This window comes from Eulemur rufifrons, chromosome 7 (genome assembly GCF_041146395.1).
Source record: "Eulemur rufifrons isolate Redbay chromosome 7, OSU_ERuf_1, whole genome shotgun sequence".
Classification (NCBI taxonomy): domain Eukaryota; kingdom Metazoa; phylum Chordata; class Mammalia; order Primates; family Lemuridae; genus Eulemur; species Eulemur rufifrons.
Genome location: NC_090989.1, coordinates 270,186,521 through 270,214,136, shown reverse-complemented (window position 1 = coordinate 270,214,136; position 27,616 = coordinate 270,186,521). Strand labels below are relative to the sequence as shown.

At 41.9% G+C, this 27,616-nt stretch overlaps 1 protein-coding gene across 3 annotated transcripts in view; it reads left to right on the top strand.

Annotated features, from left to right (window-relative positions):
* The window catches only part of ASTN2 (astrotactin 2), an 824,356-nt gene that overhangs the window by 275,075 nt on the left and 521,665 nt on the right, over positions 1-27,616 (top strand). For all 3 annotated transcript variants that reach the window (XM_069474594.1, XM_069474593.1, XM_069474592.1), the window contains one exon: positions 22,717-22,824. In XM_069474594.1, the coding sequence (XP_069330695.1) occupies positions 22,717-22,824 (108 nt within the window). The remainder of the gene's footprint in view (positions 1-22,716; positions 22,825-27,616) is intronic.

The following is a 27,616-nucleotide window of genomic DNA, read 5'->3' as shown; positions in this document are numbered from 1 at the left end:
CGTGATGTACCAACAGAGTTGACCAATGTGACATTCTGCAAAATGTCCAGATAGTGCATGCTTCTTCAGACTATATGATGACAGAGGGTAGGACAGTTAATAATAGCCCTGGGGCAAGACTGTAGATGTGTTGTGGTGCCCAGCCCATGTGAATGTAAACTGCTCTGATCCTCTTTCTAGATAGAGATGGGAAAAAATTCATTTCCCAGACCAATGGGTAGATACTGTATGCCCAAGCCTGTGTTAATTTCCTATAGCATCGACACTACACCCGACAATTTGGCCTGTAATCTGAGTTTGTGATATCTCACTGCCACCCTCCTGGACTCATCTGAATTTTGAAGGGACCAGACTGGTGAATGAAATGTGTCTGTGAAGGAGACCACCACCCAGGGATCCTTACAGTCTGCAAGGGCGTCACCACTTCCTTCCATTCCCCTCAGGCTGAGACGTTGGCTCTGGTTTCCTTTCTTGGCTGGCAAGGGGGATATCTCCACTTGCCTTTCCCAGGATGACAGTTTTGGCACAGAGTCCAAGAGAATGATGGGAGGAGGATTCTGCCAACGAAGTGTGTCCATGTCAGGTTTATACAGTTGGAGACTAGGGAAGTGTGAGGTACACCCAGGTTGTGACTCCGTTCTGTTACCTGGCAAGCCAAATGTCCCCCACTCTAAGTATGCCTTGGATCTCTGGGTGTCACTGTTAACTTGTGTTCAACTGTCTTTGAAATATCTGTCTGTGTCCCTTACCCTAGTGTATACGGGAAATGAATGTGAATGGCCATGAGTACCTCTAGAGGAGGGCTGGGAGGAACCATTACTGTATAACACGTGCTGTGGTGTTGCAGCCTCCCCCGGCCTGGGGCTCAGGCTGTCCTGCAGTCAGCGGGTTCGAGTCTGAGAACAGGTTCAGCTCCAGAAACCGGGCACATAGTGATGCTTAGCAAGTACTTGCCATCGTACCATGATGACTCATTTTGCGGGAAGTTTTCCGAATGTCGTGTGAGACAATCGCATTTTCAGCCATTCCCAAAGCGATATGATCCCGTTTTTCTATGAGCCACCACCTTCACCTAGTTAGGAGTTTTATATCCTCCCCCGCCATGCCCAATAGAAGCCAAAATATTTTATAATGTTTCAACATCTCACAATTATATATTCTCTAAATATATATATATATATATATATATATATAATTTCTTAATATAAAATAATAGCTCTGCAGTGTGAGGAAATTACCTTTTCACATTCTAGTGCTATTTTATCTATTCACTTCCATCTGGCAAAATCTACCCATGAAAGCTTCTAAAGTCAGACCCCAACATCTTCCTGTGAGATTTAGGATAATGTGCATGTCACGATGGGGTCCCCTAATTTCTGTCAGTCTCTGGCAAGTGCCTTATATCAGATAGAGGCTGGTGAGGTAGGGATTAGGGAGTCTGTTTTTCAGATTACGAAAATTTTAAAAAGATAATCAAAAAGATTCAGAGAGATTAAGTAATTTGTTCAAAATCAGATAGTTAAGAAGAGATGGGGCTCAAATCTAGTTCCCAGTTGTGTGTTCTTTCTAGCACTTATAAGGGCAGTTTTTGTTATTAACTGTGGAGTGGAAAACTCTAGAACCAGATGAGAGAGCAAGGTGTGGGAGGTACTGGAGGTGGTCAGGGACCTCTAGTGGCCACGGCAGTCTGCTCAGAACACTCTAGAAAGCTTATCTGGCCCTTCACAGGGGCCTCCCTGTCTTGGCTGCAGGGAGCCTCCACTTCTCGAGCAGGAAGCCACTTCCTGGGCACTCAGGAGCAATTGGGAAATAACACACCATGTCTAGTCAAATAAAATCCATTTCTTTCTTTCCCCAGAGGGTTCTTCACTTAACCAAAGAGGCGAGTTTCTGAAAAGTGTTATGTGTTTGCAAGATATTTTCAAACCTGCAGGTAAATCTTCTCCTCTTTTGGGTGGCCACGCAGAACAGATAATTTATAATTTTCCCTTCCGCTGTTCAGCTTTGAACTTCTCTGCGTGTTTTCACATGCAATGTCTATTCCTTCATTCAACACACGTTTACTGAGTGCCCACTCGATGCCAGGCACTTGACTAAGGGTGGAGTATGGCGATGGGAAGACAGAGACCCTGATCCCCTGCAGGGACTATCTAAGGTAAGGGAGAGGCAATGCGCCAAGATATAACACCATCTCAGAGAGTAATAAATGTTACAAAGAATAATAAAGCAGCGTAAAAGGATAAAGAGTGATAGGTTAGAGGAAGAGAGTATCTCAGATAGGGTAGTCAGGGAAGGCTTCTCTGAGGAGGTGACAGTTGTACAGAGACCTGTGGAGAAAGAGCCTTCCAGACAGGGAAAGAACAGTATTACAGCTCTGAGGCCAAACAAAGGTAATGTATTCAATGGCCAGCAAGAAAGCCAAGGTGAGCGAGAAGGGCAGAAAGAGATAAGGTTGAAGAAATAGCCTGAAGCTACACGATTAGGATGCAGTTGTGGATTTTGGAGCATTGTCTAAGACTGTTGAGCAGCCATTGGAGACTCCTGAACAGGGGATGGACTTGGTTTGATTTGCATTTATAATACGGCCTCGCTGACTATTGTGTGTGGAAAAGGCACTGGGAATGTAAATGTAGAAGTGTGGAGAGTGACAGAAAGCCTGTGTCATAGTCAGATAGAGAGAAGGTGATAGCTTAATCTAAAGATTGCAGCTGTGGAGGTGATGAGAAGTTATCAAACCTGAGCAGGTGTTTTATTAATAAGCAGAGACAGTGGGACTTGGGGCTGGGTTGGCTGTCCTCTGGAAGAGAAAGGGACCAGTGACACTACCATGTTCTGGCCTGGATAAGTGCGTGACTGGAGATCACATTTTCTAGGGTGGGGAAGACTGGCTGAGTGGCAGGTTTAGGAGGGACAACCAAACACTCTGACTTGGCCATGCAATGGTCTTCACAAATCATACGGGGAATATGGAATTATTTTCTTTTATAAGAAGAGAAAATGGGGAAGTTAAATGACTTACCCGAAGCCACAAGACAGTGTTGATAGAACCAGGGTGAGGACACAGGATTCCTGAGTCTCAGTTAATGAGTCTTATAACTGGCCAATGAATCCCTTGGAACAATGAAATCACCTGACAGTTTTGGCTTTGTGAGGTTTGGGGAGAAATTATATTTACATACATATATGATTTTAAAAGGGGGTTTTATCTGCATTCTGCCTTGTTATCATGAAAGGCAGGGACTTTGGGTGGATGTGAAGTTCACCCTGGGCTTGACTGCCATGTCTGAGGAAAGATGGAGTATGACGTCTGCTTTGAAAAGATGTTGTTTTCTACTGGGTTGGAAATGTACAAGGGCCGATGGGGAAGTGGTAGCTCAGGGAAAAGAAAAAGCAGGCTCTTGGCACATGGTGGAGTATTTCTGTTTGAGATTAACTGGCTAATAACTCAGCAAACAGGTTTAAAGAGAACATCTCTTCGAAACATCTGTAGCACCATGGGAGGTGGGGTGAGAACTCCTCTTGAGTTATCCCTTCCGGTCAACACTTGTTAGCACCTACTGTGTGACAGTCCCATAGCAGGAACTGAGGGAGGAGAAGCACTCCTGCCTGCATTTTGAGTCAGTAGTGGGGGGAAATCTTCCCACCCTCCAAAAAAGTTCCTTGCGCTTCCTAAAACAGCCTCCTGACACAACTCTGGACATTAGAGCTGCTTTGTTTTTCTCTTTCTTCCTTTTATTATTATTTTAACTTTGCTTTTTGACCTTCTTCTGGAGCTATTTAAAACCCTAAACTTACCTGAGAAAGAAAAGAAAAAGCGTAAATAGCAAATTGAATTTAGTCCCTTCCACTCGGATCTGAGCTAATTAACTTTGGCATTTGTATAGAACCCTTCATGTGTCTGCTGTAGGAAGTAATGGACTGTTCCTAGCTAAGGGGAAACTGAGGTTCCTCATCCCAAATAGGGGCCCCTTCTGGCTTCTTCACCTGCCTGAGGCCTTGATTGCTCTGAAAATGTCACTGTCATTGCCACCACTCACCATTCTTAAGCGTTAAGTTACCAAAACATGTGGGGACAGCACTGGGTGTAGAGACCCAAGAGCTGATTGTGAATCAGTTATTTTACTGGCATCTCCTTAATGTGTGGCCTTACACATCAGCAGTGTGACACTCTGCTTATATTATATATATTCAGTAAATATTCAACGGGCCTAATTAAAGGATGAATGGGAAAGTGCCTCCATCATGCCTTAAAAATACCTGTTTTCACCGATTTATATAGGTCATTAGAAACCACTGCCCTCTGCACAAAAGTCCACATCCTTTTTCCAGTTTCGCCTTACTACAAAGCTAGCCAGCCGTTTCTCCTGTGTGCTTATCTTTCTTCCACTCTCATGCCCCGCCCCCTCCACACACACACATCTAATCTCACTCCCTGGCCCTGCCCTCTGCTGCCCCCAGGAGGCAGGAGCAAGCCCTGGCCCTGTGTTCCACAGCTTTTGAATTTACCTATGTGGGAGCCTTCCCATACTACAGTCTATGACCTGGTTTCTTGACCACTTCCTGCATCTGAATGTGAGTTCTTAATGGGAGTGATTGTATCTTATAATGGTTATACCCCTAGCCTACTGCATAGGCTTCACATGCAGCAGGTATTCAACAAACATGTTGAATAAACCAATCAGTATCTAAACAGAATAAAACTACAAGTATTCGTCAGTGGTCCAAGGTTTATAACATCCTTTGGAATGGATTATCTCATTTAAGCCTTGCAACAGCACTAGAGAATAGATATGATTCCCGTTTTAGAGATGTGAGGCTTAGAGTTTAAAGAGTTGAAGTGATTCACCCAAATCACTGTTAATGGTGATGATTGCTGTATAACAAATGACCCCAAATCTTTGTGGTTAAAAACAACAATGTTTTTCTTGGCTGGACATTTCTTATTTGGTTTCTCTTATGTAGTTGCAGCCAAACACCAGGTGGGGCTGCAGTCATCTGAAGAGTTAATTGGGTTGCACATCCAAAAGGGCCTCCTCGGATGGCTGGCAATTGATGTCAGCTGTTGGCTAGGAGCTCCACTGGGACTCTTGACGGCTATGCCTACAGGTGACTCTCCAACATGCTATTCTCTGTGTAGTCAAGATTCCTGTATGGTGACTGGTTTTTCTTCCAGGAGAACTAGGTGAAGTTGCATGGCCTTTTCTGACCTAGCCATGGAAGATACATGCCTCAATTCTGCCATTCTTTTTCAGTCAAAAAAGTAACAATCCCCTCCATATTTAAGGATCAGAGACCCCATATCTCAATGGGAGGTATGCTAAGAATTTGGGGACTATGTTTACAAACCACAGTAACAACAGTAAATTAAAAAAAAAAAAAAAAAAAGCCCAAACTTAGGTTTTCTGACTCCAAATCAGTAATTTTTTTCTGCTCCATGCTTGATACATAAGATGAATTTTGAATACACAAAACAATTCAAAACTAATGCAGTGTATCAGTGAGGGCCTCAGTTCTCCAGATAGCTGTAGGAAGAATTATTCTGCTATAACACAATTTGTGATTACTATTGAATTGTCTCTGTTTCAATGTCCTGCCTGAAATGCAGAGGAGAAGTGAGGATACTGCTCCCCTGGAATTATTTCTCTGCCCTTAAGTCTGACCAACAAGAAGAGTGTTATTTGGTAACAAGTTGTCTTAGACTGAAATACATATCTCAGTCATGCATTTAACCAGAGATACAATGCAGGCCTTAATTAATAACTCCCATGTGTTATTTTTTAAAAACGATTCATGTTCATTAAAGAGAATTTGTAAAATTTTCCAAAGTGCAAACAGAAATAGAAATTTTCTGTAACCTCATCATGCAGATACTACCAACATTGAAATTTCATCCTAATTTTTTTTCAAGCTTTACTTATATTTTCTATATTCAATATAAATCAACTTTATTAACTTATAATTTATATAGAATCCATTTGGAGTATGCAACTCAATGAGTTTTGGAAGATATATATACCAGTGAACATTTCCATCACCCCCAAAGATTCCTTGTGACCTTTTTCAATACATCTTTTTCTTCACCACCACATCAGGCAACCACAGGTCTGTTTTGGGCACTGTGGCCTGGATTTGCCTTTTCCAGAATTTCATGTAAATGGACTCACACAGTATGTACTCTTTTGTGTCTAGCATCTTTCATTCAGCATAATGATTTTGAGACTCCTCTATATCGTTGCACATATCAGTAGTTCCTTTTTAATGCTGAATAGTATTTCATTCTATGGAAATACTCTATTTTATCTGTTCACCTGTTGATAGACATTGGGTTGGTTCCAGTTTATTACTACTATGAGTAAAACTGCTGTGAACATTCATGCACAAGTCTTTGTGTGGACATGACTTTATTTCTCTTGAGTAAATAATTAGGAATAGGATGTCTGGGTCATACAGTTGTAGGTTTAACTTCTTGAGAAACAGGTTTTTTTTTTTTTTCCAAAGTAGACATATGACATATATTCCTATCTGCGGTAAATGAGAGCTTCACTTGCTTCAAAACCTTAGAAAAATTGATAAGACCCATCTTTTTAAAAATGTAGCCATTCTAATGGTTGTGCAGTGGTATCTCATTGGGGTTTAATTTGTATTTCCCTGATGGCTAAAGAGGTTGAGGATCTTTTCATGTACTTTTTGGCATTCAGATCTTTTGCCAGTTTTTTAATTGGGTTGTCTGTCTCCTTATTACACAGTTATAAGGAGTCTTTATATATTCTGGATATAAGTCTTTTGTCAGATATGTCTATCACAAATATTTTCTCCCATTCTGTAGCTTGCTTTTCCTTTTCTTAGTGGTATCTTTCGAAGAGCAAAATCTGTCATTTTTATAAAGTCTAATTTCTGTGTTTTCTATGTTATGATTTATACATTTGGTTCCTTGTCTATGATCTTAGTCTACCCCAAGCTCAAAAAGATTGTTCTCTCTTGTTTTGTCCTAGACAGTTTATAGATTTATCTTTCACATTTAGTTCTGTGATCTATTTCGATTTAATATGTAGATGTGGTATGAACTAAGAGCTTTTGTTCATTCTTTTTAGTATGTGGCTCTCCAGTTTTTCCTACACCATTGTTGAAAAGACTGTTCTTAGACAACTTTGTCAAAAATCAATTGTGTATATTTCTAGATTCTCTATTCTGTTTCATTGATTTAGACACCTATCTTTTCACCAAAACAGCACTTTGTTGGTTATTACAGCTTTAGATTAGGTCTTGAAAACAGGTAGTGCAAGTCCTCCAACTTTGTTATATTATAAAATTACTTGGCTCTTGTAGGTTATAAGCACTTTCATATAAATTTTAGAATTACCTTGTCAATTTCTAACAAAAACATCTGCTGAAATTATAACTTGGATTACATTTAAGCAACAGATAAATTTAGGGGGAGATAGCATCTTAGGAATATTGAGTCTTGCAATTAGATTTTCTGTAATTTTTCTTGGCAGTGTTCTATTGTTTTTATTGAAGAGATCTTACATGCCTTCTGTTAAACATACTATTAAGTATTTTCGAGGTTTTCTACACTATTGTAAGTAGAATTATTTTTGAAATTTTATTTTCCAGTTGTCTGCTGCCAGTGTGTAAAAATACAACCAACTTTTTAATATTTACCCTTTATATTTTAACCATGCTAAAGTCACTTATTCTAATAGCTGTTTTATAGATTCTTCATGATTATTTTCAAACAAATATAGTTTTATTCCTTCCTTTCCTAGCTTTATGCATTTTCTTTCTTTTTCTTGCCATATTGAAATGGCTAAAGCAAGAAAGTCTCTGTATGTTTGATTTTCAGCAATTTGACAAAGATGCACATAGGCTTTCTTTTTCCCATGTTTATCCTGTTTCACGTTCCTCGAGCTTTGTGAATTTGCTAGTTTATATCATACACTAAATTTAGTAAATTTCGGACATTAGTTATTTATTTTGTTTCTCCCTACCTCTCTTTTCTCCTTTTGAGACTCCACTTATCTGTATTTAGACTTTTTGGGTCCTTTAAACACTGTTTCATTTTTCTTGTCTTTTTCAGATTAGGGGATTTGGAAAATTTCTATTAGTCTATCTGCAAGGCCGTTGATTACTTTCTCCATTTTATTAAGCCCATCCAGTGATCTTTTTTTTTTTAATTTCATTTTGTTTTTCAGTTCTAAAATCTCCATTTGTGTGTGTATATGCATATATACAAAATGTAGTTTTTCCTGCCCATCATTCTTGTATTTTTATTCGTTGTAATCATCATTTCCTTTATCCAACTGATCACAGCTGGAACTGTGCTAAAGTCCTTGTTTGCTAATCCAACATCTGGATCATCTTAGAGTCGGCCTTTGCTGGTTGTTTGTTCCCTGGGAAATAGATGAAATTTTCCTGGTTCACCATATGTTGACTAATTTTGGATTGACTTTTGGAAATTGTGAATTAATTGTATGAAGGCTCTTGTATTTTGTAATTTTTCTCCAAATAATGCTGACATTTTGTTTTTGAAGGCAGTTAACTTGCTTAGACTCCAGCTGTCTTGCCTGTGATGAGCAGCAGCTGAAATCTCAGGTGTTTTATTATCTTTCAGCTGAGCTTATTGGTCTGCCTTACACGTGTGTGGTCCAGGGCTTAGCCAGAGATGGGGGTAGAGATCACACACAGATTGTGGGTTCTCCTTCTCTGAGTCTCTCCTTTTGCTGACTCCTATCCTACCTTCTGGTGGCTTGGCTCAATCTGGGATCCATCCACTGGGTCCTCAGTCCAGAAAGACAGCAAACTTACTCGTGATGTTTCAGTTGCCCTGAGCCATGCTCTAAGTGCAGCCTAAGGAAAACCTTGAAAATGGGAAATTTCATCCTGTGCTGGCTGTTTCCTCCAAGTTTCAACTTCTTTCCAAAATATACCTCCTTTTATTTACTTTCCAGAGCCCTCAGATAGTATTTTTTGTATTTTGTTCAGAATTTATTAGTATTATCTGAACAAGGATAGTTCTGTTAATATCATACTCCTCTCTACCATATGCAGAACCTCCTCTGTCTTTGATAGTCATCATCTTATTAATATATAATTTATGTCTTTATGCCCTTTCTTAAAATCAGTATTGGGGCATGAATATTTTCTACAAATTTCATTGTCAGCAACACCTGTCTAATATTTCAACATCATTCACCATTCCTCTTAAGTTGGAAATTAAGAGTATTTTCCATTTCCAATATTTATAAATAACATTGTAATGAATATAATGGTGCATAAAGCCTGTCTTATCTTTAGGATGGTTTCCTTAAGGTGAATTCCGAGACATGGGTCAAAAGGGATGGACATTTTTTAAGGCTCTTTTTTATATTGCCAAATTGCTTCCCAAAAGAACTATATAAATTTGCACTGCTTGCAGAAATTTAGGAAAATTATCATTTCATAAGATAATATCTAGCCAGCACTGGATATTATTAAACCAAGAAATAACATTTCTATCTCAAAAGATGAAAAATTATGACCAAAAATATATGGATACATGTGCACATAATATTTTCATAGCAGAGGGTAGATATTTCTGGTTCTACAGCTAGAGACTCTAACATGAAATAGGTGTATTGCAGAGAGGTAGACTCTGAAAAATTTAATTCTGGACAAATAATCACAGATAGTTACAAAGAGGGGGGAAATTGGGAAGCATAGAGGGAAAAGATATATTTGTACAGGAAACTAAAAGATGGGAAAATAAAGCTAAAAATGCAAGACAGTTTAGCCTAAACTTATGAGACTACTCAAAAAAAAAAAAAAAAAAAAAGGCTGAGACTTCAAATTTGTCAATGCGTGCTGAGAAAATTTGAAAGAAAATAAGCAAAAATAAAACAAGCCTTTAAAATTGCTTTTGAAACAATAAGAACAAGAAAATGATTGTCCCATTGCATGAAACAACTGAAACCTTATTACCACCAGATGAAAGTATAGAACTAAGTTCATTCTGAATCTGTCAGATCTGTCAGTTATATCAAGAAAAAAATCTGAAAATTAGGGAAGGAAGGTAAAGATGTTTCATAAGAAATGGAACTTCTAATACACAGAGGAGGGAGTAAGTATTTACTTTGAAGTGGCCGCCTCAATTTCACTCTCCAGATCCAAACAAATGACTTTTCCAGGTGCTGAAATATTTTGAGGAACATAATGTTTTCAGAACCAGGGAGTTGGTTATAATCTTGGAGGAATCAAGGCAGGCAGAGGAACTTCCAAAATTCTACAGAAGACACAATCTTATCAGGTTTACAAATAGGTGGTGAAGCACTTTTGCAGTTTGATCTTGATTCTCAAGAACAATGAGGTGGGTTGGTCAAATGTACATAGTGAGTGTGTGAAGGGAAGTTGGGAGCGCTGGAAGCCACCGTGGGTTCACTAAGAATAAATCATACCAGGTGAACTGCATTTCTTCTTTGATTAGTTTGTTGCACAGGAAGCTCAGGAAGACCCTACCGCAGATGCAGGATATCTGAGTGCCAGCAGGACATTTGACAAAGCTTCTCATAAGTGTATCAGATTTTGTATGTGTTTATCTGAATATTCTATCTTCCCAATTAAGTGTAAGCTGACTTGGCAGGGAGTATTTCTGTTTCACTCCCCAGGGCATATCCACTTCTCTGCACATTATAGACTCTGAACAGATATTTATTGAATGAACAATTTTTCTTTTGTTTCCAAAGGGGAAAATTGTAGGCTACTTGATAGTATAGTCAGATGGTTCATTTTTATTCAATTACATCTTCCCAAAGAGTCTTCATTAAGGACCTGATGTCAACCTGAAGGGCGTTCTGCAGCCATGAGTTGTCAAGTTCCATTCTCCATATAGATCTCTCCAACATTGGTGTCACTGTCTTAGACATATGGAATACTGGGAATAGCAAAGACCGTAGTTATATTTCGCAACCTGCCTTCTCCTTACTGGCTATATGACCTTGCTCAAGACAAATAATCCCTGCAAACATCAATTTCCTGATAAATAAAACAGGGATATTAAGATCAACTTAATTACACTCTCCTATGTACTAAATGATTTTAACATCTAGTCCTGCTGCCTGACACGTCACAGGCATTCGGTCACCATTTGTTCCCATTCTTACCTCCTGCTCCTTTCCATGTTTACACAATTCATAGAGGGCAGGTAGTCAGGGACTAGTGAAATTGTGAGATCAGAGGATTTAGAAAAAAAAAAGTATCTTGAGAGACTAGAAGAAAGGGTTGAAATATACAGATACAATTTGGTAGTACAAAATGTTCTTTGCTTTGGTTTAGAAAAATCAATTCTACAAATACATGATAGAAAAAGACTAGATTTATTTGCAGTGCGTGTCAACAAAGCATTGAGGGCACATTGAATACGAGTCAGCTGCCAATAAAGCTGAGGCAGTCGTGGGCTGCATTCTTCTAAGTCTTATATTCAGAGAAAGGGAGGCGTAGTCCGTTATTGCTCTGTGCGGGTCAGATCACACCTGGATTATCATGCCCAGTTCTGGACATCAAAACTCAAAAAGGACATGAAAAAATTGAAGTATGTTGAAAAGAATATGACAGAATGAATTTGAAATATGGGATGCATATCAAAATCACTAAGATTTGTAAACAGTGATGCAATACCCAGTTTGCAGAGGGTATAGTGAAATAGTCACTCTTATATACAACTGATTGGGGTGAAACTGGTATGTCCTTTCTGGAGGACATCTTGACAATACAGATCACAAACCTTAACTATATCAGTACTCTTTGATCCAGCAATTCCTCTTTCTACTCCCAAGAAAATTTGACACAAGAATGCATCGGGATGTGTAAAAAGATTTATCTGTAAGAATGCATGATAAAATATTATAGTGCAAAACTGGAAAAAATACAAAATTTAAACAAGAGGGAATTGGTTAAATAAATGATGCATTGATACAGTGGAATATTTTTTAGGCATTAAATGATATTGAAAGAGAAGACCTAATGGCATGAGATAATGTTTGTGACATATTTCATTTTGCTTTAACTCCATAAGCAATTTGTATTCATTTTCCAAAAAGGGGGAAAATAAAGGTAAACAAAAAGAAGAAAATTATCAGTATTCAGAGAAAATCACTAGTAAAATTTTGGTAAATGTAGGTATACATATATACATATAAATGAAAATATTTGTATACATATATAAATAGGTCTAGATGTGTTTACATGCACAAGCACATATATAAATTATATAATAGAAAAAGTTCCAGGCATACAATTGGATCCCAATATATGTTTCTAGAATGAATGATATATGCATAGATTTTTTTTTATAAAACTCACAGGATATACTCAAGTTACATGACAACGAAACCCAGTTATAAAAACATGCATATAAATGCATGCTTGAAAACTCAAAGTAAAAGGAGTCAGTTGGGAGTAATAGTATTTGACTTGATTATTGTTTTCTTCCTTGTACTTTTTTTTATTTTTAAACATTTTCTGTGATAAATATGTCTTTACTTTATAATCTAAAAAAATTGTAATCTTTTAAGCATATGATATAAGGAATTGCTGAAGGAATGAAATAGGAATATTTAGCTCGGATGGAAAGATTGTGAGTGGGCAAATGAGCAATCTTCAGACAGCTGACAGGCTATCATATGGGGTCAGGGAGCAATCTGAGTCCATCATTCTGAAAGGCCAAACAGAATCCAGAGGGTAGAAATCGCAGGGAACTTGATACTTGGCCAACCTCAAAGACTTGAATCTGCCCTTTTACTCTATTGTACCTTCTGGCTCTGGCCTTGTATTCTAGTCTTTGCTCTGCCATGGATGAGCCATGTGACCTTAAGTGAACCACTGGCAGGGTCTCTGACTCTCAGTTTCCTTATCTTTCCAGTGAGGGTTGCAATTATCTATCTCATCCAGTTATTACGGGGGTCAAATGAGTTGCTATCTTTGGGAAGGAAGTGAAGTGTTAACCGTTGGGTAGCATTTGCTAGATGTCAATGTCTTTTTCAGTCACACAGTATGTAACAGCGCAGACCAAGAACCTGTGTCTCTGGAGACCAGTTCATCTTGGCATTGCCCAGGGCCGCCATATGATGCTAGCTTGGGAAGAGTGTGGACATTTTTGTAAGACTGGACAAGAGAAGGGTTCTGGTTACATACTGCTGCATAATATGCCATCTCAAACTTGGTGCCTTAAAGCAACAATATTATTATACTTATAGATTCTAGAAGTCAGTAATTCATACATGGTAAGGGGGGGAGGGATTATCTTGGCTCCATAATGACTGGGTCTCAGCTTGGAAAACTCAAACATCTGTGGGTGACCCAGATGGCTGTGGGTTGAAATCAACTAGATGCCTCTTTTCCAACATTTTTGCCACTGTGGATGGGTTGGGATGTCTTAAATTTGGGCTCAGCTGGGACTGTTGACTGAACACGTATATGTGGCCTCTCTGTGTGGCTAAAAATCTCACAGCATGGTGGCAGATTTCCCCAGAGGAAATATCTAGCGAGCCAACATTTAAAGAGAGACAGGCAAAAGCTGAATTGCTTGTTAAGTACTTTCTCTGGGGAGTGAGCAGTCACTTCCTCTGCGTTCTGTAGATTACAGAGACATCCTTAAGGCCACCCTAGATTGAAGGGCAGGGAAATGAGACCCCACTTTTGATGGCAAAGGTCACATTTGCAAAAGAGAAATGAGAAAGGTCGCATGGCAAAAAGAGAGTGGCAAAGGTCATATTGCAAAACAGAAAATGGTGTGGGAGATTTTGTTATGGCCTTTGGAAAATATAGCATCCTGCAGAGAACAATGGGATATTTCAGAAGACAAAGCTTTATTTTTGAGAATAATGAATTAAGCTTGATTAGAGAGCTTTTGCTCTATAAGTAGTTCTTTGAGCCAAACTATGGGGATAAATTGAAATATCTCCCTTGTTGGGTGATGGAACGATCTTCCTCTGGGATGGCCATATGGTCAAGTGAGGAATGGGCTTAACTGCAGCAATAAAGATAGTTTATTTTAACAAATAAACAAAGTAGGCTGAGGTGGGAGGATCACTTGAGGCCAGGAGTTCAAGACCAGCCTAGGTGATGTAGCAAGACCCCATCCCTACCAAAAAAGTTAGCCAGGCATGATGGTGTATATGGTGAGAGGCTGGGGCAGGAGGATCCCTGGAGTCCAGGAGTTGCATGATGCAATGAGCTATGATCACACCACTGGACTCCAGCCTGGGCAACACAGTGAGACCCAGTCTCAAACATAAATAAATAAATAAACATAACTTTTATTAAGTGCCTTTTTTTTATTACCAAGTATTAGATGTTCATTGGAGGAAAATTTTTAAATGCAGAGGAGCAACAATAATAAATTAAAAAAAAAAAAAACAACAAATCTCATCACCCAGAGAATATCCACTCTAGCACCTTAATGTAGTTCTTTCAATATCTTGTATATGTTTTGTATTTACATATTTTATGTGTGCATTTTAAAAACAGGATAGGATCATTTTGTATATACAGTTTTGCAATATGCTTTTTAAAGCTTAATTCATAACCTTAGATCATGAATATTTCAGAATGACTTTTTACTTTTTTCTTCTTTATTTTTAAATTAAAATATATTTGTTTTTTATTACACACACACAGGGAAATTTATACCAAGTATCATCAAGTGGGTTAAGTTTATACAAGTGGAATCCCTCTTTGTAGTCTTTGCTGCATACTTTTTCCTTCAACAGTATATCATGGACAGGTTTATATGTCAATAATATTGATTTATGTCACTGTTTTTAATGGTCTCATGAAAGTCTTTTTTAGAGATGTATCATCATTTTTTAATCAGTCTTCTATAAATGGACTTCTTGGTTATTTCCCTTTTCCCTGAAATTATAAACAATCATGTTTAATTATGTTTTTACCATAAATATTTTTCAGCATAATGATCAATTTTTAAAAATTCAACATGATTCCCAAGAATACTACGCAATTTTCTTCCCTGGAGGATCAGACAAACCAGGGTTTTAATCCAGGTCCTGCCGTTTACTTGGCTGTATGACTGCAGGTAAGGAGCTACACCTCAGAGGTGTAGCGGTGTCCACATTTTAAGGAATAGTGTAGTCACTTCTATGTAAAGTGCCTGCCATTGTGCCTGGCCTGTAGCAGGTGCCTGATGACAGGTAGCAATTGTGGTCAAAACATCTCCAAGAGGTGAATGCATAAGAACATCTGTGGTTTAGCTCAAGAGCTCAGAGCAATTGTGAGTTGTGTGGTTTAGGAGGTGTGGGAAGTTTTAGCCATTTCTGTCCTCTTTCCGTGACTGGCACTATTTGTATTCCTTGGACAGTTAGGGGTCAGATGGGTTTTTGCATTCCCAAGCCACATATTTCTCTATCTGGTGCAGTTCTGGGCAATCTAAAAATGCAATATCGCTGTCACCAGCTTGAGGAAGACATGGAGCCTGAATAATTTAACATGTCACCACCATCCATCATGATAGCGAGAGCGGGAGATGGAGTGTGGAGGGCTGGGCCTGCCCGTGGCTGGCAGAGCAGATCTGTGGACAGGGCAGCCCGAGCAGGGAAGGTAGGTTTGCAAAGAAGAGCACTGAGTTAACTCTCATAGGCCCAGGAAAGACCATGTATCCCCTAACTCCAGCTCTCCCCGTAACAGGACTTGCAAGCTGTGCGGATGCCCTGAGTAGCCCCAGAGCAAACCTGGGGTCAAATCCCTAGTTTGCCACCAAACATCTATGTCATCTTGGGGAATCCTCTAAATACCTCTGAATATCTCTAGTGTATTTAATAGCAAAATTGCGACAAGAATCCTCATGTGGAGGGCTTTGCTAAGTCCTATAATGGCATGCCAATAATCCCTTAAAAATTTCTCCCGCAGAAAGTAAACTCTAAGAAGTCAGGAATTTTTATCTGTTTTACTCACTGCTTTATCTTCAGCGCCTAGAACAGTGTTTGGTACAGAGTGAGCACTTAGTAAAATGATTGTGGAATGAATGAATAAACCGTAAGTGAGTACTGTGATTATTTGAGTTGGCCACTGAGTCTAGGACAGACTTAATGGTCACCCTCGGCATCCCCGAACACCTGGCTAGGGCTTAGGTGGTCTGAGCTCTTGGCCCCTTGCCAGGTGGCTCTGTAATGCCTTCACAGTGTGTCCCAACTCTGCCTTTGTCTCTCTCTCTCACAGCTCTCACGTCCCCCATACTACAGTTCTGTCATCAGTCTTGTAATGTTACAAACAAAAAGAACAGAGAGTTTCTTTTTTGACATTTTTCGAGGCATAACTCACATAACATAAAATTAACTATTAATCATTTTTAAAGCATATAATTCAGTGGCATTCAGTGCATTCACAAGGTTGTGCAGCCATCACCTCTGTCTAGTTCCAGGACATTTCTATCGTGCAAAAGGAAACGCCATACTCACTATCACTCAGTCCTCATTTCCCCTTTCTTCTGCCCAGCCCACCAGTAGTCTACTTTTGCCTCTGTTTACCTCTTCTGGATGTTTCATACGAATGGAATCATGCAACACGTGCCCTTTTATGTCTGGCTTCTTTCACGTAGCAGAATGTTTGTGAGGTTCATCCACATTGTAGCATGTATCAGCCTTCCTTTTTGTGGCCAAGTAATGTTCTATGTGGATCTAACACATTTCATTTGTCCATTCATCAGTTGATGGACATATGGGCTGTTTCCACATTTTGGCTTTGTGAATAGTGCTGCTATGAACATTCATGCACAAACATTTGTTGGAATATGCTATCTTCAATTTGGGGCTGTATGCCTAGGAGTAGAATTCCTGGGTCATGTAATTCTGTGTTTAACTACTTAAGAAATCACCAAACTATTTTTCACAGGGGTTGCATAATTTTGCACTCCTACCAGCAATGTATGAGAGTTCCAATTTCTCCACATCCTCACCAACATCTGTTATTTTCCATTGTTTTGCCTATGTCCAACCTAGTGGGTTAAACATGGTATCTACAGCTTTGATTTGCATTTATCTAATGACTCATGGCATTGGCTATATTTTTATGAGAACAGAGGGGTTTGGGATTGGACAAAAGCTAGGTTTAAATTTGAGCTCTGCAATTTGTAATTTGTATAATTTTGGATAAGCAACATTGAGATTGTGAATGTTGATTTGTCTGTCTGTAAAATGGGACTAACTCTTGCATCTGAGGCCCCTAGTGAGGTGTGGTTGGGATGTTGCATGTGTGGTACCCAGAGCAGTGCTCACCATGCTGTGGTAGGTACTTGGCCCATCTTTTCGGTGGCTCCAGCTCAGACCGTCCAGGACCAGAAGAACCAGAAGCCCAAGGAGCAAGGACAGAGTGGAGGCTGGTTCCAGCAGATAGATCGCCTCGTCTTTCCTCTTGGCGGTCTCTGGCCATTCTTACTTTCTCTCAGCCCCTAAATAGAAATACTTGAGCCGCCCTGTGTAATTAATGGCTACATTTATTGCACTAAATCACCAATTTTATATTAAAATGCTAACAGAGGGAGCTCTTTTCCAGCCCATCTGAATCACCTCCAAGTCAGTCTGCAATTGGTCTGTGGCCCCTTCAGATTATATGGACACTCAGGGGCTATATGCCTTGGGTGGCTGCCACCTCCCCGGGATGTCACAGCAAGTGGGGACGGAGGGGTGGTGACTAGCAGCACATCTTTTCCTTTTATTAAACTCAGATAAGCATTGAGTAAATGAGGAATGTGCCCCCCCTTTATTTCTTTGGTTTTTGTGCTAAATGTTTACATAGAACGTATCATTTTCCTCATAATGACCATGTGAGCTGAGAGTTATTTCCCCCCTTTTATTGATGAGTTCAGAGAGGTCAAGTGCCTTGCCCAAAGCCACACAGCTAATAAGTGAGACATAGGATTAGAACTCACATCTGATTTCAATACCCTAATTTCTTTCTACTGAAGTTCATTACTTCCCTTGGCTTATGGATTAAACCAGTATAGAAACTAACTAGACTCTACGTGCCTTGAAGGCAGGGACCATGGCTATTGCTGCTTAATGGAATCCCAGCTACACCATTTTTTCATCCAAGTCACATTTAGAAAAAAAGATTTAACATCTTAGTAGAGCCTGTGGCTTATTCATCTCTCTCTTGTACTCAGATCCTGACCCTTAATTATGCTCAGTAATATTTGTGGTCTGCAAATGCCTCTGGAACTGTGCTCTCCAATATGGTGGGTACATGAAATGTGGCTTCTCTGTATTGAGATGTGCTGTAAGCGTGAAATACACACTGGGTTTTGAAGACTGATTGTGAAAATATATATAAAATATTACAGCAATTTTATTTTAATTACATGTTAACATGATAATATTTTTAATATATTAGGCAGAGTACAGTATATTCTGAAAACTGATTTGAACTGTTTTTGGTTTTTTTTTTTTTTAAATTTTAGAGACAGAGTCTCACTCTGCCTCCCAGGCTGGAGTGTGGTGGTGTAATCATAGCTCACAGCACCCTCAAACCCCTGAGCTCAAGCCATCCTCCTGCCTCAGCTTCCTGAGTAGCTAGGACTACAGGCATGTTGCACCACACCTGACTAATTTTTAAATTTTTTGTAGACAGGGTCTCACTGTGTTCCCAGGTTGGTCTTAAACTCCTGGCCTCAAGCAAGCCTCCTAAAGTGTTGGGATCATAGGCATAACCCACCATGCCCAGCGATTTTTACCTTTTTAATGTGGCTACTAGAAGACTTAAAATTGCATGTGTGGTCTGCATTATATTTCTACTGGACAGACTGGTCTAGGGGTATCCTCTTTGAGCCTTAGTTGCTACTCTGAAAATGGTACCTTAATACTTATAGGAGGGAGGTGAGGGTCAGAAAAGTGGTGAAAATGGAGGCTTAACTTGAAGGGGCAGCCTTCCTGGTGGTTATAAGGACATGGTCCCTGTGTGGTTGGCCAAGTGGAAGGATGGAGGGATCACTAGGATCTTGCTAAGCCTGATTAGAATTCTAAGAAAAGTACCATTGCAGAAGCTCAGAGGAGGAGCAGTAAGAAGTGAAATATGTGTCCAGGCATCAGGATCTAGTAACAGACCTACTAATCCTAAGCAATCGACTCATCAAGCATTCTCCACCCCTCCACCTCTGTGCACACATGTGCACACACACACACACACACACACACACTCACACTTGCCCGGGTTGCATTAGCTATGAGGCAGGTGTTGCAGGTAGACAGATCCCATTTCAATCCCAGCTCCCCCACTTGCTACTTTATATCACCTCCCTGAGACACAGTTATTCATCTGTAAAACAAGGCTCATGATGCCATCCTTACAGGGATGGCTGTGGACGTTAAATGAAGTATTTTCTCATATTTTATTACACTCTAGCACAGAGACTAAGGGAATAGACTTACCAGCCACTGTCTGGATTTGAATTACGATTCTGCTACTTACAAGCTGTGTGACCCTGGGCAAATCACTTAATTTCCCCGTGCCTTCATTTCCTCATCCATTACAATGGGAATAAAGGTAGTAACTTACCTCCTACGATCCTTGTAATGATGAAATGAGTCAACACATGTGAAGGGTTTAGAAAAGTGCCTGGCAGAGAGACGGAGCTGTGCAAGTGTTAGCTTTTCTTGCTATGTTAGAATTGCCTGGTGGCTTTCCTGTCACCCCCAGTAGCCTGCCACAGTAAGGGAAAATGCTGTCTGAGTCCCGTCTTCCATGCTTGTTCACCATGGTAGGGGCATAGCAGGTCAAGTGTTTGAGACAGGAGAGAAGATAAATGGAGACGGAGGCTGGAGCTGAAATGCTTCCCAGTTTGGGTGAGGCAGCGAAGGGGCTGTGGGAAGGTCTGGGGTGGACTCCTGAAGGGATAGAGCCCTCCTTTTTGCTCTGCTACTCGAAACTCAGCAGGAAGTATGACAGATGCTTCCTGAACATAAGGGAACTACTTTATCAGATGCCTTCATTTCCCCCTTGGCCAAGAATTATGTGTAGATGAACAAAAGCTCTCCCTCCCTCCCCTCTCCATTCATCCTTCCTCCCTCCCTCCCTCCCTCCCTTCCTTCCTTCCTCTTTCTTTCTTTTTTTGGTAACAGTAAAATATTTTAATGTTTTAATGGCAATTTAAAAAGCCCTTCTGGCCTCTGCTCTCTAGCCACTTCCAGAATTTCCATGGGGCCCTTGCCAACCCCATTTCAAAGCAGAGCCTTTACATGGAGAATTGCATCTGGTAGAATCTGGAGTCTTCTGCTGTCTCCAGGCTGTGCTTTCAGTTGCTGGGGCTTGGGGAAGTGTGCACTAAGGCCCAGGGACAGACCATGCCTGGTGACACATTTGGGGACGATGCTGTTGTCCCTTGTACTTTTCTGGTCATCACAACATGCTGTCTCAGGGAGGGTGGGGCAGGGGGAGCAGAAATTAATCTTTCCATTTTGCAGAGCATTAAACTAAGAGACAGAATCACAAGTACTTAGCAACTTGAGCTTGGGCATCAGTCACACCTGGATTCGAAGTCCAGCTTCACTCACTTTTAGCAAATCATCTTTCTTTTCTGAACCTCATTGCCTCATCCGCAAAGTGGGCATGATCATTCCTCCCTCCAAGGGCACTGTGAGTTTGGAATGAGATGATGTATGCAAAGCTCAGAACACAGAACTTGGCACCTTGACACTTGAAGGAAAATCTGCTTTCCCTAGGTTCATTCTTGAGTTGTTTCAAGGAAATTGGTATACTAGAGAGCCCAAATTTGGAGCTGGACAGACTAGCCTTGGATCTTAATTCTCCTAAGCATCAAGCGTTTGGCTTTTAGGCAAGTATCTTTGCCCAAGCATGTCTTTGTGTCTTTGCTCTATTATCTAGTTTGTTAATTACATCTGTCTTATGAGTGTATCATGATGAGGATTGTCTGCAATAGCGGATACAAATCTTCTAGGTACGTAGTGGATCGCTCAACAGTGTTGCTCAAATGGGTGAATGTGCAATAACCATATTGCAGGAAGAGTGTCTGCAAGTGGAATTTCTGTGTACTGAATTCCACTTAAAATACCCTACCTGAGGAAATTGCACAGTAAATCCTTTCGTGAATTGAATAACATTTTCTTCTAATGTGTGTTTTTCTTTTCCTCAGTTGGAAGTTTTGAATAGGTAATAGGTTTGCGTGGGGCTTGATTGAAAAGATTCAAAGGGTTTATAGGGAAAAGGAGCCTCCCTCTGTCTCCATCCTGCAGCCACTTAATTCTCCGTCCAGGACAACCAATTTTGTAAGATTCTTGAGTCTGCTCCTAGAGATGGGCTATTAATGTAGACAGATGTCTGAGGCCCCATCCACTAAACGGCTTTCAAAACCTAAGTCCCTCTTCTCCCCCCACCCCCCACTCACCCCCAGCATTCTTAGGATCTCCTAGTTACTTCCTCTCTAGGGTAAAGAGTTTCCCAATCATTTAATCCCTCTCTTTCACTCTCCTGCCCTTTTTCTTTTAACAATTAAAGAATGAAAAAAGAAAAAGTACCTATATTTCTCTCTTCAGAATTAATAACGATGAGTATTCTGACATAACGCCTCTTAGACTTTTTTCTTTATCCCTTTTGCAAGAGACTGTTCACAGCATACGTATGCATTGCCCTGTTCCCTCCACGGTCCTCTGAGTGTCTCTGAAGCCCCCTCGCACCTTCTCCTCTTTAGCCTCGCTGTGCACACCCTCGCCCAAGCCCCCCTCTCCTTCCACCTGGTGTTCACTGAACCTCCGGGCTCCCTTCCCTGCCTGGCACCCATTCGGAGACCTGAGTCCCACTGGAGTGTCCTTTCTGGTACACGCAGCTGGTCAACTCACTCTCTTGCTCCGGAACCACCCAGAGTAAATCCTCCGATCCTCAGTCTGGCACTCAGGGCCTTCCGCTGTGTGGCTGCAGCACATCCTTCCCGGGCAGCGCTCGACTGGATGTTGCTCCGACTGGCACTCCCATCCCTGCAGATGCCCAAGCTGTCACCTCTCGCGGAACTCCTTTTCCTGCCACGGAAGCCCCATCCATCCTTCCAGCCCTGACTTAAATCTTCGCTCCTCTATAAAACCTTCCCGGGTCCTCCGGGTTGAAATGAATTGCTCTCCCCATATTCCTGGCATCTCACTGCGTGGTAAACAGAAGCCATGAATTAGGTTTAAGGCCCCTCAGGATTCCGTTTGTCTCCCTCACTAGCTCATGCCTGGCAAGGACCGAGTCGTGCGTGTCTTTGCATCTCCCCTGTTCTGCTCTGGGCCCGGCACACAGTGAGCCCTTGACCGAAACGTGTGCAAAATTAAGTGGCCTAGAGTGTTTTTATAGAGGTAAGCTCATCACCCAAAGCAACAATAGCTATCAATTATTTAGCACCCACCACAGACCAGGTATTTTACATAGCATATCTGCTTTAATCTTCAAAGCAACCTCACAAGGTTAATCGTTATTGCCCCTGCTTTGGAAAGAAAGAGCCAAAGGGCTCAGAAAGGTGCGGCGTCTCCTCAAGGTCACACAGCCCAGAAGCTGCCGGGCTGTGGTTGGACCCCCGATCCGCCCCACTGCAGAGCCTGAGCTCCCTCCATTAATCACGCCGCCTCCTGGGGCACTGGGATTTACAGAGAGAGTCTGGGGATGGGGTTGCTGATCTCGGGGACGGTTGAGGGATTTGCCAGGCTTCGGGGGGGCCTGCGAGGCCGACTGACGGATTGTGCTTCCTCACAGGGGGGATCAGCTTTGGGAGAGCCAAGGGGACGTCGGGCTCAGAGGCGGACGACGAAACGCAGCTGACGTTCTACACGGAGCAGTACCGAAGTCGCCGCCGCAGCAAAGGTAATGGAGACCTTGGAAGGGTCCAGAACCAGAGTTCGTGGAAGGAAAGCCTGAGAATCAGATTTTGTGCTTAGTGACAAATCCGAAATCTTCGTTGACCTGGGCCTGATGCAGTTAAACACTGAGCTTGCGCTGGCTGCCCTGGCCAGACTGATGACCTTCATTATTTCCTTTCCTTGCTTCATCCTTTATTTACCTTCTGCCCTATCTCATTCCTCAAAAAATTGGGGGATTGTTTTTTTTTTTTTAGGTCATGCAGTTTTTTAAAAAAATTCAGAACAGGAAATGAAATAGCTCATCAGATTGAAAGGAAAATAGGAATAAGGAAAATTATTCAAACTCAGAGTAGACTGACAGAGGGTAATCCATGCAATCCTGTGTTATGCAGCTCTTAGAAGGAACTGGAAAGTTACATCAGAGATTCCCAGCAGCCGAAGTGTAAAGGGAAACATACTCAGAAATAAAATGTACAGGGTCTATGGGATGGAGGCAAGCATTTGTTCAGGAAATTCTATTTACCTGACATGGAAACCAGACGGAGAGTCCTCCAGTTGGTCTCTGTAAACAAGGCACCAGGTGACTTTCTAGAGTGTCTTTAACAGATAAAAATCAGTGTTGGTGCACATTTAACACAATGGCACTCAATGTAAAGTGATATCAAAATACTGAAGCAGGATCCCATAGAGGGCTAAACTTTATAGCCAAGATGCATAATTCTTGATGATTCAATGTATTCTAAAGGGAAAATGTAGCATATTTCAGGCAACCATTCTGTGAATGTAATTCCTCATCCCTGAGTGTTTCATAATGATGGGAAAGTAGCAAGTTTAAGATTGCATACTTGGAAGAGACCCTGGTGTGTAAACATGTATTCCCTGCCAGCAATTAAGGGCCAATCCATGCCTGGGCTTCGACCAGCCACTGAAAAGAAGATCCTGTGGCAAACATCAGGTCACGTGGCAACTATGTGGCCCTTCCACCTCTCCAGAGAAGGGAGCCAGGAAGTGCCTGGGGCAGGGAGGAGGGGAGAAATCCTTTCACAAACTGCTCTGCCTGCATCCTACCCATGCACGATGGGCACGGCAAGAACACAGATCACATAGCTTCTCTGGGCTCCTTTTGCTCTTAAGCAAGTTAGTTACCTTCCCTATGCCTCGGTTTTCTTATCTGTAAGATGGATCTTGTAACTGCCTCGTGGGGTTGGGGATGAATTTTGGTTGAGTTACATAGGAACTTTATTATGATGCCTGGTGTGTACTGAAAGGGAAATAAGGTCGACATTATTAATGCCAGTTTAGTTCTCGTTGTAGTCCCTGCACCCCGGCCTCTGGCACTTGCACTGACAAGGCCCGAGTGAGGAGGAGTGTTTCCACTGACACATCCATCACCTGGGAAGGGCCTGCAGCCTGTGCAGCCGTCAGATGAATGGGGTCTGCCTCTCCCTCCTTCTCAGCCTCAGCTTTCTCCACTTGATCTTAGCCACAAGCCAAGAAGTGGTCCTCAGCTTTCTGCAATCTTTTGCACTGCAGATTTAGAAGTTGGGGATTGACTATTTTTTTTTTTTTTTTTTGAGACAGAGTCTCACTCTGTTACCCAGGCTAGAGTGAGTGCCATGGCATCAGCCTAGCTCACAGCAACCTCAAACTCCTGGGCTCAAGCAATCCTCCTGCCTCAGCCTCCCAAGTAGCTGGGACTACAGGCATTCGCCACCATGCCCGGCTAATTTTTTCTATACATATTTTTAGTTGTCGATATAATTTCTTTCTATTTTTAGTAGAGACAGGGTCTTGTTCTTTCTCAGGCTGGTCTTGAACTCCCGACCTCAAGCAATCTACCCGCCTCGGCCTCGCAGAGTGATAGGATCATAGGCGTGAGCCACTGCACCTGGCAGGGATTGATGATTCTTGACCTGTCTTCTCCCTCCCCCAATCCAGTGGCCAGAATTAGGGCTGGGGAAGTCGGTGGGTCCCCTAGCAGGACTGGGCTATTTACAGCTAATTGGAAAAATATCCATCACTGAGCATGCCTCCCGTAAATTGGAGTTGAACTCTAAAAAGAAAAGCAAAAGCAAACCACAGGACTTGTGATAAACTATTGGCCCAGTGCCTCTGTACAATCTAGAAGGCCGGGCTGTGTTTTCAGGGTGGCGAGGGCACCAGCCCCTTCCCTGCCCGGCTCTCTTGCCAGTCAAACGCCAACGCCACTTACGTCATCTCTCTCCTCCACGTATTTTCCACTAATGGCACGTTCCTCTCCCTCTACCTCTGGTTCCCATCACATCTTTCTTTTCCTCCTCAGTATCTTGGGTTCATTTGCTTACTTGTTTGTTTGTTTTAATTTCTATTTCTTTTTTCTTCTTCTCTCCTCCTCCTTTTCTTCCTCCCTCCCTCCTTTATCAATACCTCCTTCTCTTCATTCCTGACTTCCTGCCTTTTCTTTTGTTCTGTTCTCTCTTCTTCTCCTTGTCTCTCTTCTTATTTTCTCATCCTCTTCCCCTCTTGCCCTCATTCTCTGCTTTACTCCCCAGATCTTTCCTGATAAATCTGTCCTTCTTTCCTTCCTTCCTTCCCTCCTTCCTTCTACATATACCACAAATGTTCGTTCAGCACCAACTACATGCCTTCCTCTCTTCTAGACAATGGTGACATAAACCAAGCAACAATTTTTAAATTCCTACCCTTGTGAAGCTTATACTGTATTTTATACCAAAATACAAATGTATTAGATGGTGACAAATGTTAAGGAAAAAGGATACAACAAGGATGGGAATTGAGAGAGTAGGGAAAGCACTGCATGTTTAGATTCCGTGAGCACAAATTTCCCTACCCTTTTGGCAGGATCACAGGGAGAGCATGCTTGACAACGTATTTGATGTTGTTAAGGTTCTTGGTGTTGCTGCTGTAGCTACTGTGATTTTTTGTTGAGCACAGAAAGTGAATTTGGTTCTAGCAAGACTCCACTCCAGGCAAATGAACTTAGAGCCCAGTGTCCAGTTCTGCAGCTACCATGGTTCCCCACAAAAGGGCGGTAGCTCTTTCTTGTTCTTTGTACAGGAGTCGGGGTACCTGCAGCACTCACTATCCTGATGGGCAAAATGCACAATATGAAGGTGAGCCAAGGGAGGTCCGGGAGCCCTTGGGGATGCGAGAGCAACAGAGCAGAGTTTCGGAGCATGGATTCTGGTGCTGGGTTCCTTGGGTTCAAATCCCAGCCCAGCCACTTACTAGCGGTGCCGTGTTACACATGTTACTTGACGTCTCTGTGCGTCAGTTCCCTAAGCTGCAAAACGAGGATATTAAGATTAAAGCTCTGGGGAATTGTTCTAAGGATTAAAATTAGTTGGCATCTGTAAAGTATTCAGGAGGAGGTTAGAAAGGGAGAGAAGAAGAATTTGTGGCAGAGCTAAGCCGCTGAGCAAGGACCACTGGACCTAGTGTGTGTGTTGGGGTGGGAGGGGATTTCAGACCTGACTAAGGTGCAACTTGCTGTATGTCTTTAGTTAAATCCCACCTCTTATTCTGGCGTCAGTTTTCTTACCTGAAACGTGGGAGAGCGGAAGGGTGGGAGCTTGTCACATTTGATCTCTGAGGTCCCTTCTCCCTTGGGCATCCATGGGACAGTCTGTGTATTTGTGAGAATCCCTGTTCTTAGAGTGTCCCTTTGCATCCTAATTGCCTCTCCCGTGCCAGTGTCTGCTCCCTTCCCTGTTTCTCTTTTGGGGGCAGGGTCTGACCGTGACACTAGGATGGCTCTGCCATCCCCTTCGGCTGTGCTGCTAGCTTTCTTCTTCCCTGCGTCCCTAAGGCCTGCCTGGACCCCATCATGCCGGCCCACCCGCTTCCTCTGTCACATGGTTCCAGCTCCTCTTTAGCAAATGCAGTGCGTCAGCAGTTCCCTGTGGTCTGCCCAGGGGCGTGCGACATGGAAGAGATGACAAAGTGCAAAGGGTAGGGAAAGAAAAAGATAAAAATACAAATCCCTGTGCTAGTCGAGAGCAGACACCTCATAGCATCTGGGATCCATATTAATTTACTATATCCTCTTCAGTTCCATCCAAAAAATAGAATCTGAACTGTATTTCCCAACTCTAGGGGCAGGTGGGCTTGGACCAAAGCATTCAACTGACCATCTGTAAGTACTCAGATGGAAGTTGAATCTCTGGGGTCATCTGAGGGTGACAGAGACAATGGTTTCCAGTCCCAGCTCTGTGTAACCTTGGCCAAGTCACTGCTGGTCTCTGAGTCTGACTTGTGCAGCCTCTAAGTAGAGGATTAAGAGTGATGCTTAAGAGCAACTCAGTCAGCACTGGTTACGTTTCTCCCGGGGTCCCTGCACTGGTGCTCACAGTATTGGGGAAAAATGTTAGAATAATTTAGAAGACAAAGTATGACCAGTTATTGAGCTGAGCATTTCAGATTACCCCAGCTTGGCCAGGCATGGTGGCTCACGCCTGTAATCCTAGCCCTCTGGGAGGCCGAGGCGGGAGGGAGGATCGCTTGATGTCAGAAGTTCAAGACCAGCCTGAGCAAGAGTGAAACCCCATCTCTACTGAAAAAGAAATTAGCCAGATGACTAAAAATAGAAAAAAATTAGCCAGGCGTGGTGGCACACGCCTGTAGTCCCAGCTATTTGGGAGGCTGAGGCAGGAGGATTGCTTGAGCCCAGGAGTCTGAGGTTGCTGTGAGCTAGGCTGACGCCATGGCAACAGAGCAAGACTCTGTCTCAAAAAAAAAAAAAAAAAAAAAAAAAAAAAAAAAAAAAAAGACTACCCCAGCTGTGGGAGAAGAAAGAC